The sequence below is a fragment of the Pelmatolapia mariae genome, linkage group LG22, assembly GCF_036321145.2.
Source record: "Pelmatolapia mariae isolate MD_Pm_ZW linkage group LG22, Pm_UMD_F_2, whole genome shotgun sequence".
Taxonomy (NCBI): domain Eukaryota; kingdom Metazoa; phylum Chordata; class Actinopteri; order Cichliformes; family Cichlidae; genus Pelmatolapia; species Pelmatolapia mariae.
Genome location: NC_086245.2, coordinates 25,456,024 through 25,472,990, shown reverse-complemented (window position 1 = coordinate 25,472,990; position 16,967 = coordinate 25,456,024). Strand labels below are relative to the sequence as shown.

The following is a 16,967-nucleotide window of genomic DNA, read 5'->3' as shown; positions in this document are numbered from 1 at the left end:
TCGCAGATTTCAGACAGGAGAACCAACATTTCACCCTCATTCTTGTTCCACTTTATCTGCTGTATTTGCTTTAAAAGCTTCACCACAATGCCGTGACCCGGATTCGAACCGGGGTTGCTGCGGCCACAACGCAGAGTACTAACCACTATACGATCACGGCTGCTCAGCTGCAGGCTGAACGCCCATGTAGTCAATCACCTCCAATCCACACGAGTCCATTTTAAACCCACTAAGCAGGACTGTACATTTTAAGTTTGACACGTTTAGGTCGTATCAACATTGGAACTACAAACATGTTGTGCTTTTCACTGCCAGTTAGAGTCTGGATCTTGCTTTTTTTTTTCTTCTTATTTCACCGTAAAAACTTGAATCTGCGTGTAACAGCTGACCTGTACGATGTGCAGAAGAGCACCAAAATGTATTTACGGTCAGACCACGCGAGGTCCCAGAGTTAATGCGGATACTGTTACTGTGCCACGTGCGTAAATGTGCGCATCGTCGACACAGAGTTTGAGATCGATATGAAGGAAAAAAACACAATAAAGATTGCAGATGATCATTTTCTGAGCAGCCGTGATCGTATAGTGGTTAGTACTCTGCGTTGTGGCCGCAGCAACCCCGGTTCGAATCCGGGTCACGGCAGAGTGGTTGTGATTTCACTTTCAGTTTGGGGAACTTCACACTTTAAGTGGTGACTTAGACTTGGCATAGAAACTGAACATTTAACAGTGTTTCCTGAAAACCCTCTGCTGTCTGATCATTTCCTGATTACATTTACAATAATTGATTACACAGCAGTGGAGAGTAGACTTTATCACAGTAGATGTCTTTCTGAAAGCGCTGTAACTAAGTTTAAGAATATAATCCACCCACTGTTATCATCTTCAATGCCCTGTACCAACATAGAGCAGAGCAGCTATCTGAACGCTACTCCAACAGAGGTCGATTATCTTGTTAATAATTTTACCTCCTCACTACATACGACTCTGGATACTGTAGCTCCTGTGAAAACTAAGGCCTCAAATCCGAAGTACCTGACTCCGTGGTATAATTCTCAAACACGTAGCCTAAAGCAGATAACTCGTAAGCTGGAGAGGAAATGGCGTGTCACAAATTTAGAGGATCATCATTTAGCCTGGAGAAATAGTTTGCTGATTTATAAGAAAGCCCTCCGCAAAGCCAGAACATCTTACTATTCGTCACTGATTGAAGAAAATAAGAACAACCCCAGGTTTCTCTTCAGCACTGTAGCCAGGCTGACAAAAAGTCAGAGCTCTACTGAGCCAACCATCCCTTTAACGTTAACTAGTAATGACTTCATGAACTTCTTCACTAATAAAATTCTTATCATTAGAGAAAAAATTACCAATAATCATCCCACAGATGTAATATTATCTACAGCTACTCTTAGTACCATTGATGTTAAGTTAGACTCTTTTTCTCCAATTGATCTTTCTGAGTTAACTTCAATAATTAATTCCTCCAAACCATCAACGTGTCTTTTAGACCCCATTCCTACAAAACTGCTCAAAGAAGTCCTGCCATTAATTAATTCTTCGATCTTAAATATGATCAACCTATCTCTAATAATCGGCTATGTACCACAGGCCTTCAAGGTGGCTGTAGTTAAACCCTTACTTAAAAAGCCATCTCTAGACCCAGCTGTCTTAGCTAATTATAGGCCAATCTCCAACCTTCCTTTCATATCAAACATCCTTGAAAGAGTAGTTGTCAAACAGCTAACAGATCATCTGCAGAGGAATGGCTTATTTGAAGAGTTTCAGTCAGGTTTCAGAGCTCATCACAGCACAGAAACAGCTTTGGTGAAGGTTACAAATGATCTTCTTATGGCCTCTGACAGTGGACTCATCTCTGTGCTTGTCCTGCTAGACCTCAGTGCTGCGTTCGATACTGTTGACCATAATATCCTATTAGAGCGATTAGAACATGCTGTAGGTATTACAGGTACTGTACTGCAGTGATTTGTATCATATCTATCTAATAGACTCCAATTTGTTCAAGTAAATGGAGAGTCCTCTTCACACACTAAGGTCAATTATGGTGTTCCTCAGGGTTCAGTGCTAGGACCAATTCTATTTACATTATACATGCTTCCCTTAGGCAGCATCATTAGAAGACATAGCATAAATTATCACTGCTATGCAGATGACACGCAGCTCTATCTATCCATGAAGCCAGGTATCACAGACCAATTAGTTAAACTGCAGGAATGTCTTAAAGACATAAAGACCTGGATGGCCGCTAACTTTCTGCTTCTTAATTCAGATAAAACTGAGGTTATTGTACTCGGCCCTGAAAATCTTAGAATTATGGTATCTAAGCAGATTCTTACTCTGGATGGCATTACCTTGGCCTCCAGTAATGCTGTGAGGAACCTTGGAGTCATTTTTGACCAGGACATGTCCTTCAATGCACATATTAAACAAATATGTAAGACCGCTTTCTTCCATTTGCGCAACATCTCTAAAATTAGAAATATCCTGTCTCAGAGTGATGCTGAAAAACTAATTCATGCCTTCATTACTTCCAGGCTGGACTACTGTAATTCTTTATTATCAGGATGTCCTAAAACTCGCTGAAAAGCCTTCAGCTAATCCAAAATGCTGCAGCAAGAGTACTAACAGGGACTAGAAAGAGAGAGCATATTTCTCCTGTATTGGCTTCCCTTCACTGGCTTCCTGTTAAATCCAGAATTGAATTCAAAATTCTGCTCCTCACATACAAGGTCTTAAATAACCAGGCCCCATCTTATCTTAATGACCTTGTAGTACCATATCACCCTATTAGAGCACTTCACTCTCGCACTGCAGGCTTACTTGTTGTTCCTAGAGTATTTAAAAGTAGAATGGGAGGCAGAGGCTTCAGTTTTCAGGCCCCTCTTCTGTGGAACCAGCTTCCAGTTTGGATTCGGGAGACAGACACTATCTCTACTTTCAAGATTAGGCTTAAAACTTTCCTTTTTGCTAAAGCATATAGTTAGGGCTGGACCAGGTGACCCTGAATCCTCCCTTAGTTATGCTGCAATAGATGTAGGCTGCCAGGGATTCCCATGATGCATTGAGTTTTTCCTTTCCAATCACCTTTCTCACTCACTATGTGTTAATAGACCTCTATGCATCGAATCATATCTGTTATTAATCTCTGTCTCTCTTCCACAGCATGTCTTTATCCTGTTTTCCTTCTTTCACCCCAACCTTTCGCAGCAGATGGCCGCCCCTCCCTGAGCCTGGTTCTGCCGGAGGTTTCTTCCTGTTAAAAGGGAGTTTTTCCTTCCCACTGTTGCCAAAGTGCTTGCTCATAGGGGGTCATATGATTGTTGGGTTTTTCTCTGTATTTATTATTGTGCGATCTATTGTACAATATAAAGCGCCTTGAGGCGACATTTGTTGTGATTTGGCGCTATATAAATAAAATTGAATTGAATTGAATTGAATTGACTAGTTGTTTGTGTGTGTTTTCATTTTTTTCTTTTGTTCTCTTCTCACTCTACGTCCTGAGTACTGAGTCGGGATGTAGAGTGAGTACTCAGTACTGTTTTTTTGAGGCAACGAGTTTCCAAACATTTTTTAAGTTATGGGAACTAATTAGACTGTACCTTTTTATGCCTTTACCGACCTCTTGTGGTAAGATGTGATCATGTGTTTGCTTTGCTGAATTATTTGGCAGTTGCTGCCTTTAGGTTGCACTGATTGACTGATTGTCCACCTGCTCCAACTGCTTATGAAACATATGTGCAATTCAATAATGATTGAAACAATGATCATTATTCTGATGACAGCAGAACAGATATTCAAAATGAAATCTCTATTTTCTTTTAAAAACTTTATGCTCATACTTCTACCGCCATGCGGCATCGCCTGTTCTTTGATCAAGCGTTCAGAAACTGAGGAAACCACTGATGAAGGTATCCGTTTAAAAGGTATACTTTGCCTCATTCTCGAGTTATCGCGTGAGAACATTTTCAGAAAACTTGGCCTCTGACTTTTACCTCGAGGTTGAGGAAAATCCTAGTTGTTTCTTTCTTGAGTTATCACATTCACAAGATTTACAGAAATCTAAAAAAAAGTGTTCCAGTAAATATGTTGTTATACTCAGGGGTGCACATAAGTGGTCCGCAGGTGCGCACTCGCTGTCAAAATAAAAAACGCGCACCAGATAAGAAGTTGCAACGCACGTTCGCGCAGGGGCGGATCTAGAGAAATTTTCTTAGGGTGGCAAAGAAATCAAATGGGGTGGCAAATTCAAAGCCTTTTTTTCCCCCAAACACATATGCAGGTGATTACATATGGTTAAAATGATTCAAATGCAGTAAGTATATACGTTTTTCATATAAATATAGTCTATAACTTAATTATTGTCTGTAGTCCACATAATTACACACTTTAGTTACATAAAACATGTGAGTTTTGATGTTATGTACTGTATAGCCTGTATAATAAATAAATATGTAGCCCAATAAGTATAAACTCCAGAGAACTACACAACATGGGGCGGTTCATTTACAAACACAAGTCTAACTTAAGTTTCAGTGTTTTTTGTTAGAAAACAATCACATTGTTACAGCTTAAATTACACAAAATGTCAGAAATCTGCACTGTCATGAACAAAAATTTAAACCTAATTTTTCATGATTTGTTGGATTAACCCACTGAGGTCTGAAATACAACTGCCCATTTTTGATTCCTTTTGAGTTTACGTTTGTATTTCATCCTCAAATTGGTTCTTTTTATTTTTTTCTCCTTGCCTTGTTTGGTATCATCCTTTTCTTCTCACTGAATTTAGTTGTTTTTTTTCACTGACATACTGCATTAGTGTTACTGATCTGAAATCACACAAAGAACTTAAAATCCTAGTAGTATTTTTTACTGTAAAAAACCCACAGACATCTTGAGCAAATATAAATTGTACATTTTGTAAACATATACAACTATTTGTCTAAAAATGCAGCCAATACACCTGCCGTTTTATCATTTTGTACAACCATTTAAAAATATTACTAACTAAAATGAGAGAACAATCAGGTGTCGCAATAAGATGCCCCACAAATGATGTGTGCCAGTAAAAAATAAGTTTGTCCACCAAAAGACAGAGGAGAACAGCACAGGGATAAACCTGCAGGCCTGACAACAGGAGGTGTATCACTCCGCTGGTTTTCTACTTAGTGACAGTGTTTACATTGCAAATGTGCCTTAGTGACATTCATTAGTGCCCTCACTGACACACAAAACAAAACAACGACTACACAACAGAACAGCTACACAAGACAGCACAACACACTAAGTATACACTCCGCACTAAACGTCACAAATCTCCCACATCTAAAAACTCTCTCTCTCTCTCTCACTCGCTCGCTCTGTCTCGCTGCTGTTACCGTCACTCCCAAAACTCTCCCCTCTTCCTAAACAACCATATCCTACGTGTTGACTTTTTTTTTTAAATTGGTCGACATGGTACATTTTTCCACCAATAGGAAAGAGGTGGCTTTTTTTCCTTTCTTTACTGTTTTCGCGCTGTCCTTAGAAAACGCTTAAAACCCACACACACAAAAACGTGACGACAGTATTTAGAAAAAAGCGTGGCTTATATATATTATCATAACTCTGGATTTACTGGCCTGTAATTAAAATTTAAAAACTTTGAAGTCTGAACTTTCAGTGTGGGCTGAAATAGAGACTCAGCGTGGCTGCAGCTTGTTGCTATGTCAGCTTAAATTAGTCATGTGATTTAGAGGTGCAGCGTGTCCGTGGACCACGGAGGGTTAATAACACTCACCTTCCTTCCATTTCCAGAGTGTAACAACCGACCACCTGTGTTGTTCAAAATGTGCTCTGGCACAATCATAAGCATGGCTTGCTACTGAAAACAAGAAAAAAGCCGTTCCTGCTATGGGCTGAACCATTTGTTAACGGTTGAGGGGCGGGACACTCTGCAATATATTCAGTTTTAGCATTTATATTCACTGTTGACTGTAACTACGCTCAAACTGTTAATGCTATCTTATTTTAATAAACAACACTGTCATATGCAAGACTGGGGTGGCACTTGGGGTGGCACGGGATCATTTTAGGATGGCACTTGCCACCCCATGCCACCCTTCTAGATCCGCCCCTGCGTTGCGTACATACAAAAGGGACTGTTTTTGTCCGCTAGAGTGGGATTTTCACGGCATATTCTGCACCACATCTCTGCGCGTTTATCATTTGTTTGAAGCCAGCTAACCTGCTGCAACTACTTTTCCGAGAATACGCGCTTCTTTTGCGGTTCGGACTCCTTCTGACATTTCTTTGGAGGTGGAGGAACACCAAACTAATTGCTTAAAGGAGCTTGCTTCTTCGACATCTTTAAGAGTTCTAAACAAATGTCTGTCCACCTCCAGAAAATCTTATGTAAGCAAACTTCTTATCTAGTGCGCGTCTTTTATTTTGACAGCGAATACGCACCTGCGGACCACTTATGTGCACCCCTGGTTATACTGCAGGAGCATCACAAGCATTTAATATGAAACATTGCCAGCTTGGTGAAAAACACAGGGTGATCCTGAGATTTAATAATGAAACAGCAGCTTCAGATAAGACTTTCTGGTAGCTGAGATCAGCACCGTGTTAAGGACGAACACTTTGACCAGACTTTGTGTGTGTACATTTTTATTCACAAAGTTGTTGAAAGTGGGCAAAATCCATCAGAGTATGGATGACATGTCACAGTAAAAGACACTGAATTTAAACAAATGTGATTAAACAGAAGATTTCCAACAAAGACATAACACAGCTAAAAAAAATAAAAGGGTTAAAGTATTTTTAAAAATTCAAAATTAAGATAAAAAACAACTATTTGTATCAAGTTATGCCACATTTTCTCAAATAAAATAAATATAATAAAGTCAAATAGGTATTAATTCAAATAAAAATGTTAGTATAATATATAAGAAAATGTTTGGTTTGTAGTGCCACCTTTTGTGTAGGAACACATGAGTAAAAATGTCATTGTTCCAGCGTTCATGAATCATATCAAGAAGTCAAAGCCTTTATGCCTTCGACTTTATGGAAGCAGTTTTTTTATCGTTAATTTCTGAACTCTTCTGCTGTTTTTCCCTAACTCAGTAAGCCGTTGCAGAAATAACAAAATAAGCTAAATAGTGCACAGCGTGCGGTTCCTTTTTGTTACCCACTGATCACCGGTTACAAGTTGACTTCTTAAATTAACCTGTTTTTATTATTATATCAAACGTCATGTATCTGTTTTTTTCCCAACTCTCTCGCAGATTTCAGACAGGAGAACCAACATTTCACCCTCATTCTTGTTCCACTTTATCTGCTGTATTTGCTTTAAAAGCTTCACCACAATGCCGTGACCCGGATTCGAACCGGGGTTGCTGCGGCCACAACGCAGAGTACTAACCACTATACGATCACGGCTGCTCTGCTGCAGGCTGAACGCCCATGTAGTCAATCACCTCCAATCCACACGAGTCCATTTTAAACCCACTAAGCAGGACTGTACATTTTAAGTTTGACACGTTTAGGTCGTATCAACATTGGAACTACAAACATGTTGTGCTTTTCACTGCCAGTTACAGTCTGGATCTTGCTTTTTTTTTTTTTCTTCTTTTTTTCTTCTTATTTCACCGTAAACACTTGAATCTGCGTGTAACAGCTGACCTGTACGATGTGCAGAAGAGCACCAAAATGTATTTACGGTCAGACCACGCGAGGTCCCAGAGTTAATGCGGATACTGTTACTGTGCCACGTGCGTAAATGTGCGCATCGTAGACACAGAGTTTGAGATCGATATGAAGGAAAAAAACACAATAAAGATTGCAGATGATCATTTTCTGAGCAGCCGTGATCGTATAGTGGTTAGCAAGGGCGTAGATTTGGTTTTGGCATTGGTGGGGACGGATGATTCAACCACCGAACCCTGCCCTGTTTCTTTTCTTTTTCCTTTTTGTCTTTGCTTCTTGATAAAAGGGGACAAATATACTTGCCTACATATGCTATTCTACATGCTTTTAAACCATTTAAAATTACAATTCAATATCCAGCGATTCAATAATCGCTGGATATTGGTGGGGACATGTCCCTTCTGTCCATGCCAAATCTACGCCCTTGGTGGTTAGTACTCTGCGTTGTGGCCGCAGCAACCCCGGTTCGAATCCGGGTCACGGCAGAGTGGTTGTGATTTCACTTTGGGGAGCTTCACACTTTAAGTGGTGACTAGTTGTTTGTGTGTGTTTTCATTTTTTGTCTTTTGTTCTCTTCTCACTCTACGTCCTGAGTACTGAGTCGGGATGTAGAGTGAGTACTCAGTACTGTTTTTTGAGGCAACGAGTTTCCAAACATTTTTTAAGTTATGGGAACTAATTAGACTGTACCTTTTTATGCCTTTGCCGACCTCTTGTGGTAAGATGTGATCATGTGTTTGCTTTGCTGAATTATTTGGCAGTTGCTGCCTTTAGGCTGCACTGATTGACTGATTGTCCACCTGCTCCAACTGCTTATGAAACATATGTGTAATTGAATAATGATTGAAACAATGATCATTATTCTGATGACAGCACAAAGACAACAGATATTCAAAATGAAATCTCTATTTTCTTTTAAAAACTTTATGCTCATACTTCTACCGCCATGCGGCATCGCCTGTTCTTTGATCAAGCGTTCAGAAACTGAGGAAACCACTGATGAAGGTATCCGTTTAAAAGGTATACTTTGCCTCATTCTCGAGTTATCGCGTGAGAACATTTTCAGAAAACTTGGCCTCTGACTTTTACCTCGAGGTTGAGGAAAATCCTAGTTGTTTCTTTCTTGAGTTATCACATTCACAAGATTTACAGAAATCTAAAAGAGTGTTCCAGTAAATATGTTGTTATACTCAGGGGTGCACATAAGTGGTCCGCAGGTGCGCACTCGCTGTCAAAATAAAAGACGCGCACCAGATAAGAAGTTGCAACGCGCGTTCGCGTACATATAAAAGGGACTGTTTTTGTCCACTAGAGTGGGATTTTCACGGCATATTCTGCACCACATCTCTGTGTGTTCATCATTTGTTTGAAGCCAGCTCACCTCCTGCAACTACTTTTCCGAGAATACGCGCTTCTTTTGCGGTTCGGACTCCTTCTGACATTTCTTTGGAGGTGGAGGAACACCAAACTAACTGCTTAAAGGAGCTTGCTTCAACTACCTTACGTTTCACACTCCTTTTATTATAAATAATAAAATTGTTACATGTTTAAATTCATAAAAAAAAAATGTCAAAATCAGTGTGTTAATGCTACCTTATTTTAATAAACACCACTGTCATATAACAAAGTAGAGTGGCACTAGGGATGGCACATGCCATCCCATGCCAACACAGTAGAGCCGCCTCTGATATCTAGCCTCTGATATCTAGGACAGGTGTGTGCAGTGGCCCGGGGCGCCTGTTTGGCGCCCCGGGCGAACACGCCCTCTGGCGCCGCCCCCCACACACACGCACACACACATATATGACCCTATATATGAAGAGAGAGAGAGTATGCATAGTATGCAAACGGCTACCAAACAGACATCATAATTCGTCATACAATGGGAACAGGACAATTCAACAATTGACACTGACTAATTAATATTATATTATTGTATATATTGTTTGGAGTTTAGTCTGTTACTGTTACTATTTTTACCATTTCTTCTTGGAGGAACTGTAACCCACATAATTTCCTTAGGGATTAAGAAAGTATTCTGATTCTTAATGTTTTAGGATACATGACCTGCCATTATCCAATGACACATCTGCTTACCTGTATCTTTTGCTCGTTTCTCCTTGTAGGAGCCATAATTAAATGTATTGAATTTTAATGATCACTGGGTTTTCATTTGTTTGGTTGCTATGGTGATGTGTAACGGGAGTCACGTGGGTGCTAGCGGTGACATTAAGAGGGCGTTGTCAGTCTGTCTTTCACTGGTTTGATTTTGACAGAGAGGAGGGCTGGGTAGCCGTAGTTTTTGTTGACCGCAGCACAACGAGTTTCCCCTTGTTGCATTAGAGCTGTGATGTTTTAAGAGTTTGAATCGCGAGCCGATCACATTGCTCTGTAAACTTTTCAAGCACTTTAATAAACAAGCAAGCAATTCCACCTCTCGCATTATTGCGTACAGTTGACAGCGCGTCAGGCAAATAGGCAGGCTCAGTCCCCGGCCTCTAGCGACTGTGGAAGTCGCTACACTCCTCTTCTTTTCTCTTTTTTTTAAACTTTAAAAACGGGTTGTGTGTGAGACTTTAAATCAACAAAATATAAAATATACATTTTAAATTGTTATTGATCCCTTTACCCCTGGTCCTAAAGTGTATATTTATTTTCTTACTCTTCTTATAGTTATTATTTGTTTACTTGCACTGCTGTAACTGGAGCCTCGTCGTCTCGTCTCTCTATATACTGGACTGTATGTAGCGGAGATGACAATAAAGTTTACTTTGACTTCAGCAGCGAGCAGGCGCACCGAGGGCTCTCGCGCTCACTTTTCCCGTATAGAATTTCGAAAAAACATCGGTGCAAATTATAAGTCTGTATCATAATGTCTGCTGTTTTCGTGTTGTTGGTTTGTTTTTATTTTGTTTTATTTTGCAAGTTGGTTATTAGACGCTGCTCCAGCCACCCAGAGAATCCCCCGCCGCCCCGCCCTCTCCTCCCTGTGCCGCAAGCAGCAGGCGCACCTCGCAAACGGAGGGCGCCCTTACTCCCAGCAAATGGGCGATAGAAAACCGATCGGTGCCTATGCCATTCCCAATATGCGCTGGCTGATGTCGGGGCAGCATGAGTACGAGCAATTTTTTTTTTTTTTTGCCGATGCCCGTGATGCCGCCCCCCACCACGATGCCGTCCCGAGCAACCGCCCGTGTCGCCCGTATCTAAAACCGCTACTGGGTGTGTGTCATGGTGGTCCATAGGCAGATGTCAATAAACACTATTCCCCCCACACCCCACTCCTGTCCGCCCACTTCACTAATCTGAGCCATGGTCTGAGTAACCCCTATCACACAGGTCACTCAAACACGGACTCTATTCAGACCAGATCTTTTTCTTTGCACTACTTCCAAGCACTTTACAACTTGTTGTCTAATGTGTGCCTTTCTATTGATTTTGTATTTATGTATATTTTTTTGTTTTGTTTTGAATAAATTTCTCCTGTGTGCTATTTATTCCTGCGCCTAGTATTTATATTTTAATCCGGCAGAGGTGGTGTGGAGCACCCAACATTTGGTTGTACATGTACAATGACAATAAAGGTCTATTTTATTCTATTCTATTCTGTTCTATTCTATTCTATCTAATCTGATGCTCTTCTGTTACGCTTTTTATAACATTGTAGCCTATGTCTGCATTTCGGAAAACGCATGAAAGTTTCTCTGTCATTTCCAGGTGACTCCATCGTCTGCATTAATAAAGAAAAAATGACTGCGCATGTGCCAGAATGAACCGGAAGCCGTATGTGCGCCAGGCGGAAGCTCTAACGTCCTTTCTGCTCCCGGACTGCCATCATGGTGAGTTCGCCATGAGAGTGTCAGCGATTTAATATCTTTTTTTAATGTAAATATGTAATTGCTGTGGAAAAAACTGGGGCCGTGTGTACTTTTAAGGCACTAATACACACATCTATGAAGTTTTTGTACAGTACTGTGTCAGTTTTACGTTTTAAATGAGGTATTTGTAAGATGTCGGCAGTTCCCCGCAACACAACGTGGTCTATCAGGCTGAGTGGGCCTGAGAGCTGAGAGGGGAAGCACGCTCAGTTCGTAGACTTAATTCGCATAACATAAGTCTCGCTGGTTGGGCGTAGTGTGATTTTAGGTAACTTATAAAAACTCTGTTAAACACACGCTTGTCTTCGGTACCTACCGTAGTTAGCAGAAACAGCGGCTAGCTGACGTTAGCTAATTGGTACAATGCATCGCCGGGTAGTCAAACAGTCTCCTTAAATGCCCCATATATAAAGTTTTTCGTATGTTCTGCTTTTAACGTTATATTTATTTAACAAAGCTTGTAAAGCACATATCTAACCAAACGGTGCCCAGCTTCCTCCTCAGCCTCTCGGCACTCTGATGAGCAGTGCTCTGCTCTCTTTTTCTGCTCCAGGTGTTCAAGCGCTTCGTTGAGATCGGCCGTGTGGCCTACGTCTCGTTCGGACCCCATGCTGGCAAGCTGGTGGCCATCGTGGATGTCATTGACCAAAACAGAGTGAGTGCTCTGGATTATAACTGGTGGGTCAGTGTGGGCCCCTACTTTTGACTTATTGATGTGAACTGTCTTTTGTGGTTTCTAGGCTCTTGTTGATGGTCCCTGCACAGGAGTGAGGAGGCAGTCCATGCCCTTCAAGTGCATGCACCTCACAGACTATGTCATCAAAATTCCCCACAGGTGAGTGTGGACACTGGTGAGATCTGTGCTGCCAGAATCTTTGATTCTTTGTAAAGTTAAAATAGCTGTTAAAACGAACACACTTGTGAAAGCCTTCTTACTGATAGCACATGCCTCAAAAGTGGTGGCAGTAGATGCAGGTTCAGACTTTTACTGTAAAGACCAGAACAAGGGGCTTCGTGAGGAAACGTCAGGTTTAACCTGAAGTTATGAGTGTGGTTGTTTCTAACAGTGTGCATCACCACGGTTATTATGCTGGAGAATTTAAGTGGTTTTTAGAGACTGTTGAAAGTCTACAGATTCTTAGAGCGGCTTATTAAATTGTTTTTTTGGTTTTTGTCTTATTTGTTGCAAAGACTTTTTAGTCCTGTGTTCAGCACTTTGGTCAGTAGTTGGTGGACTTTATAAATCAAGTTGACTTAGCTTCGATATTACTTATAGACAGAACAGCTGCTTTGACTTTATAGCTTGTATTACGTGTTTAATATAGTTTATATTTTTCTAATAATATAGTTTGGTGTTCATTTTTAAACTACGCTGCTCCTGTGTTTGGGATTGGTCATACGCTGGTGTTTGATCAGGCCTCTGTTCAGGTGATTAGTGATCATATTTAGTAATGGATATTCCAGCTATGAACAGGGCTGTAGAGCGCCGATGGGAGCAAGAATCTGGTTGTGTTTTGGTGCTGCTTTAGGTGTATATAATGTGAAACAGTAATGATCACCAATGTTATCGGTACTTAACATTTGTGGTGGTCCACAGTGCTCGCCAGAAGTTTGTGAGGAAAGCCTGGGAGAAGGCCCAAGTCAACGAGAAGTGGTCGGAGAGCAGCTGGGCCAAGAAGATCGAGGCAAGACAGAAGGTAAGGCCGTGTTTCACTTTCTAAAGTTTTTAAATTAGTGTTATGGGAGAAAGGGGCGCACTTAAACACTGAATTAAATAGTCTTTAATATTATTTTCATTGTCAAATCCAAAATAGTTTTGGAGAAAGAAAAAAAAAAAGAGGACGTGGATGTAAAAACCCATCATTAAACATCTCACGTCTGTCTGCTGGGTTGATAGATGTGATTTCATTATTTGTGATTTATTGATGGTGAAGACATAATCTCATTAAACGTGTGACCAGTGTGGTCTAAGATGCTGCTTTTTCCATTATGATTCCAGTTGTTTGTTGTATTCGTCTGTTCTGATGTTTGCAGTGGTAATGACTTCAGTTGGTGGGGGAAGCTCACCACCTTATCAGTAGCTGTAGAAAATACTGAACTGGTTACCACATAGTTCACATAGACCAGTCTGCCAGCACCAGTTTCATACACAACTTTGTTTCAGTCAAATGAAACTATACCACATACAATATACAAAGAAAAACTATCACAGTATTTTGGGTGGTACTTGCTGCTATACAGAACTGTTTCCGAAAGGTTCACGTCTGAAGACATAAGATTACACAAATGCTCCTGTGGGTTTAAGAGCAATGTTGTGATACCTTGTAGCTCACTTAGTGTGCACCTCAGAGCTTAAGGTCGGATCTGTCAAGCCAGTTGCTCAGTCATCTCATTACTAAACAAAAGTTAAAAAAAATAAAAAATTGCTGTGTATACTTCATTTTTGTGTGACTGTGTAACAGATTGTTCTAGATTAGTTGGTCACAGCAATGCAGAAGACTACAAACATGGTGACATATATAAAATGGGTTCATTACTAGGACACAAAGTATCTGCAGTGCAGATTGGAATTACTTCAAATGCTTAAAATAATCGACAGTACGATGAATAAAATGTGGCGAGCTGAGTATTCACACCTTACCCAAAGTTCATGAAGTCTCAGATCCAGATCAGGGATGTTTTGGTGAGTCTGAGAAGGGTGGTGGAAAGTATCTTCCCTTACTTTCTTAGACCCTGGTGCCTGTGATGGGAAAGGTTTCGAGTCTGGTCAAAGTTGTTGTGATGGAGATTCAGTGTTTTACTTTCACTTTTTGGCCCTCTGCCGCAGCTGAATGGATTCTAGCTACTCTTTATCCCTCTACATTCTTTTATGACTGAATCTATTCAGAACTTGATGTCAGTCACACAAAAAAGCAAACCACCCCCGGGCGCTCTCTGACCCTTGCCTCTTGGATTTCTTTGCAGAAGGCCAAGATGTCTGACTTCGACCGCTACAAGGTGATGAAGGCCAAGAGAATGGTAAGTGTGGCAAAAACACAAAATGCCTCAAATATGTGAGCCAAGTAACGAGCAGAGTGGCTTCAGATTATTCCTGAGGTTCAAACACGGGAACCCTCAGCGCTCAGAAATTTCCTGACTGTCTAACATGCTCTGTGAGGCTGCACTGTCACTATACACATGGTTAGAGCTTCTGAGGTTAGTGGATAGTGATTTAGTTAGTGATTGTGCCAGTAAGCAGTGTGCAGGTCAGTTGTGTTTATCCTCCAACAGTCACTGAATATTTTTTAATGCATTCTGTTATTTATTATTTTCTTTGCAGAGGAACAAGATCATCAAGCATGAGGTGAAGAAGCTGCAGAAGGAGGCTGCAAAGAAGTGAACAGTTTCTACAAAATAAATTTCCTGTTCAATTGTTCTCCTGTTGTCTTCTCTTCTTTTATCATCAGTTTGAAATTGCTTTAGACCTTTAAACCTGAGCTGCTGGTACATAGAAATACCCAAACCCAAATTTGATAACAGGACATTATCCCTAAAGCTTCCAAAACATTGTTCACATGAGGAACATGAACGGAAATCTGTCTGAAACCCGCCTGAGCAGTACACCAAAAAGTAAAACAAAACTATCATAATGTGACACTTGACTTGTGAACAGGTTATTTCTAGATAACTAAAACCAGATGTGGGGGAAAAATTGGCAAACCAAAGTAGAAGTAAACTATCCTTTTGAAAACTGATTCTGTGAACTCAGAAAAGTATCTGATGTTAAAACATAGAGCAAAGTAATAGAGTAAATGTTCTTAAAGTATTGGGTAAAATTTGTAGTCACAGCTTATTTGAAGCTTTGAGACTGGATATCTACAATACAGAGTTGGCTGCTTTCATAAAGTTAATTTTTTTTAAATTCAATATCTGTGCTGACCACCTTAAATCTTTCATCTGGGCATATGGCCTCCTATACAGTAATGCTTAAAAATACTGAAATGAACAAACAAACTGTAAACTTAAGAATTCAAAATAAAAAGTATTTTTTTTTAAGATCAAAGAACTATAATATCTCAGCTTGTGTGTAACCAGGCAGGAGTCAGTCACAACACTGTTAACACGAGCATAATGCAGAATGTGCAGGAGTATAACTGTTACAGTCAAATATATGTGGACCTGTGAGCAATGCCTAAGTTTGTTTTACATGAAGCTGATGCAGAAACATGCATATAATACACAGTGGTGCATAAAAATGAAGCAGAAAGCAGGAAATGAAGTGTTTGATACTCAAAGTTGTGTAACAACTCCTCATAAGGAAACCATCATAATCCTTGTCGATGTATTACAAAATATATACATTCCAGTGACACTGGTGTAATCACTATAAGAGTAATAAATGTACAAAAGGTCACTTCTGCCCAGTGTACTTTAATCTGTATAAAATGTCTTACTTATAGGCTATCTATTATACCTGGGATCAAGGTTAACCTATCCAACCACACTTAATATGACAACTGACAGTCAACTAATCATTTAACATAAATACTTCAGTTTTTAATTACTTTGTGCTTCCTAATTTAGCCTCAACATGTCGCTAAAGTGATCGTTGGTAGTAAGAGTGTGCGTAAGGCAAAAAACAAACAAACATAAAAACCGAGCGCCAAGAACCATTTTGTCTTTTGCCCACTAGATGGCAGTCTTGGTTAATCTTGGCTGATATAGTGGAGCATAGCCTCTTTGTCTCTATTTTTACTTAAAAACAAGTGATAGTTTTTCAGATGTTTAAATCTGAGCCGCTAAATGCAAAGCTGACGTGCGTCATTTTGCTCAGTAAATCATTTGTCTAAATAACACTGTTAGCTGTGAGATGTTTTGTGTGGTAATTATGTGGTAAAGCACAGAGCAGCTTTGTACCAGTTCTTTGAAACAGATTCCCGACTTTTCTTTTTAAAGAGCTTTTTTATAGAGCTCCCCAGTCCTGGCTGAAATAAGCCACCATGTTGGGAGATGCTGTCATCAGCCAAACAGGTTCCTCTTCAAACCTCAGAGAGGAGCTTGTAAATATTACATAACAGCGCGCTTGAACGTCTCCCAGCTGGTTGGGTGCACAGAGCAGGGACACGGAGATAATGCCAGCATCATGCGCCCGAGGACTGAAGGAGGCCTGCGGGCTCACAGGTCCGATTCACAGCTGCTCTGGTTTTTACAGTATCATTAAAACACAAATAACGATGATAACGAGCCTTTGTTCTGTTTTGGGGCCGAGCCGCATTAAACATCCCGGGATATATTTCACCCTGAAAGCGTTAAATGACTAATGCCGGGCTGTAGAGCAGGAGCACAGGTCAGTTAATAAGAAATGAGATAAAGTATATTTAGTGTTGTTATCGTGGGCCCGATAAAC

At 40.4% G+C, this 16,967-nt stretch overlaps 1 protein-coding gene and 3 non-coding genes across 4 annotated transcripts; 2 read left to right on the top strand and 2 right to left on the bottom strand.

Annotated features, from left to right (window-relative positions):
- Positions 1-88: 88 nt before the first annotated feature.
- trnah-gug (transfer RNA histidin (anticodon GUG)) lies at positions 89-160 on the bottom strand. The gene has a single exon. It is a non-coding gene; the product is annotated as a tRNA-His (tRNA).
- Positions 161-570: 410 nt separating this feature from the next.
- On the top strand, positions 571-642 carry trnah-gug (transfer RNA histidin (anticodon GUG)). Its single transcript has one exon. It is a non-coding gene; the product is annotated as a tRNA-His (tRNA).
- Positions 643-7,364: 6,722 nt separating this feature from the next.
- Positions 7,365-7,436, bottom strand: trnah-gug (transfer RNA histidin (anticodon GUG)). The gene has a single exon. It is a non-coding gene; the product is annotated as a tRNA-His (tRNA).
- Positions 7,437-11,477: 4,041 nt separating this feature from the next.
- On the top strand, positions 11,478-14,996 carry rpl14 (ribosomal protein L14). The gene is made up of 6 exons (XM_065469880.1): positions 11,478-11,542; positions 12,135-12,236; positions 12,322-12,416; positions 13,179-13,278; positions 14,546-14,599; positions 14,901-14,996. The coding sequence occupies exons 1-6, from the start codon at positions 11,540-11,542 to the stop codon at positions 14,958-14,960; spliced, it is 414 nt and encodes a 137-aa protein (XP_065325952.1). The 5' UTR covers positions 11,478-11,539; the 3' UTR covers positions 14,961-14,996.
- Positions 14,997-16,967: the final 1,971 nt, after the last annotated feature.

What these genes read in the sequence shown, in the direction of transcription:
- rpl14 (XM_065469880.1), top strand. An exon ending in GTCATCAAAATTCCCCACAG is followed by an intron (nt 12,417 to 13,178) that starts GTGAGTGTGGAC and finishes GGTGGTCCACAG; the next exon opens with TGCTCGCCAGAAGTTTGTGA. An exon ending in AGATCGAGGCAAGACAGAAG is followed by an intron (nt 13,279 to 14,545) that starts GTAAGGCCGTGT and finishes ATTTCTTTGCAG; the next exon opens with AAGGCCAAGATGTCTGACTT.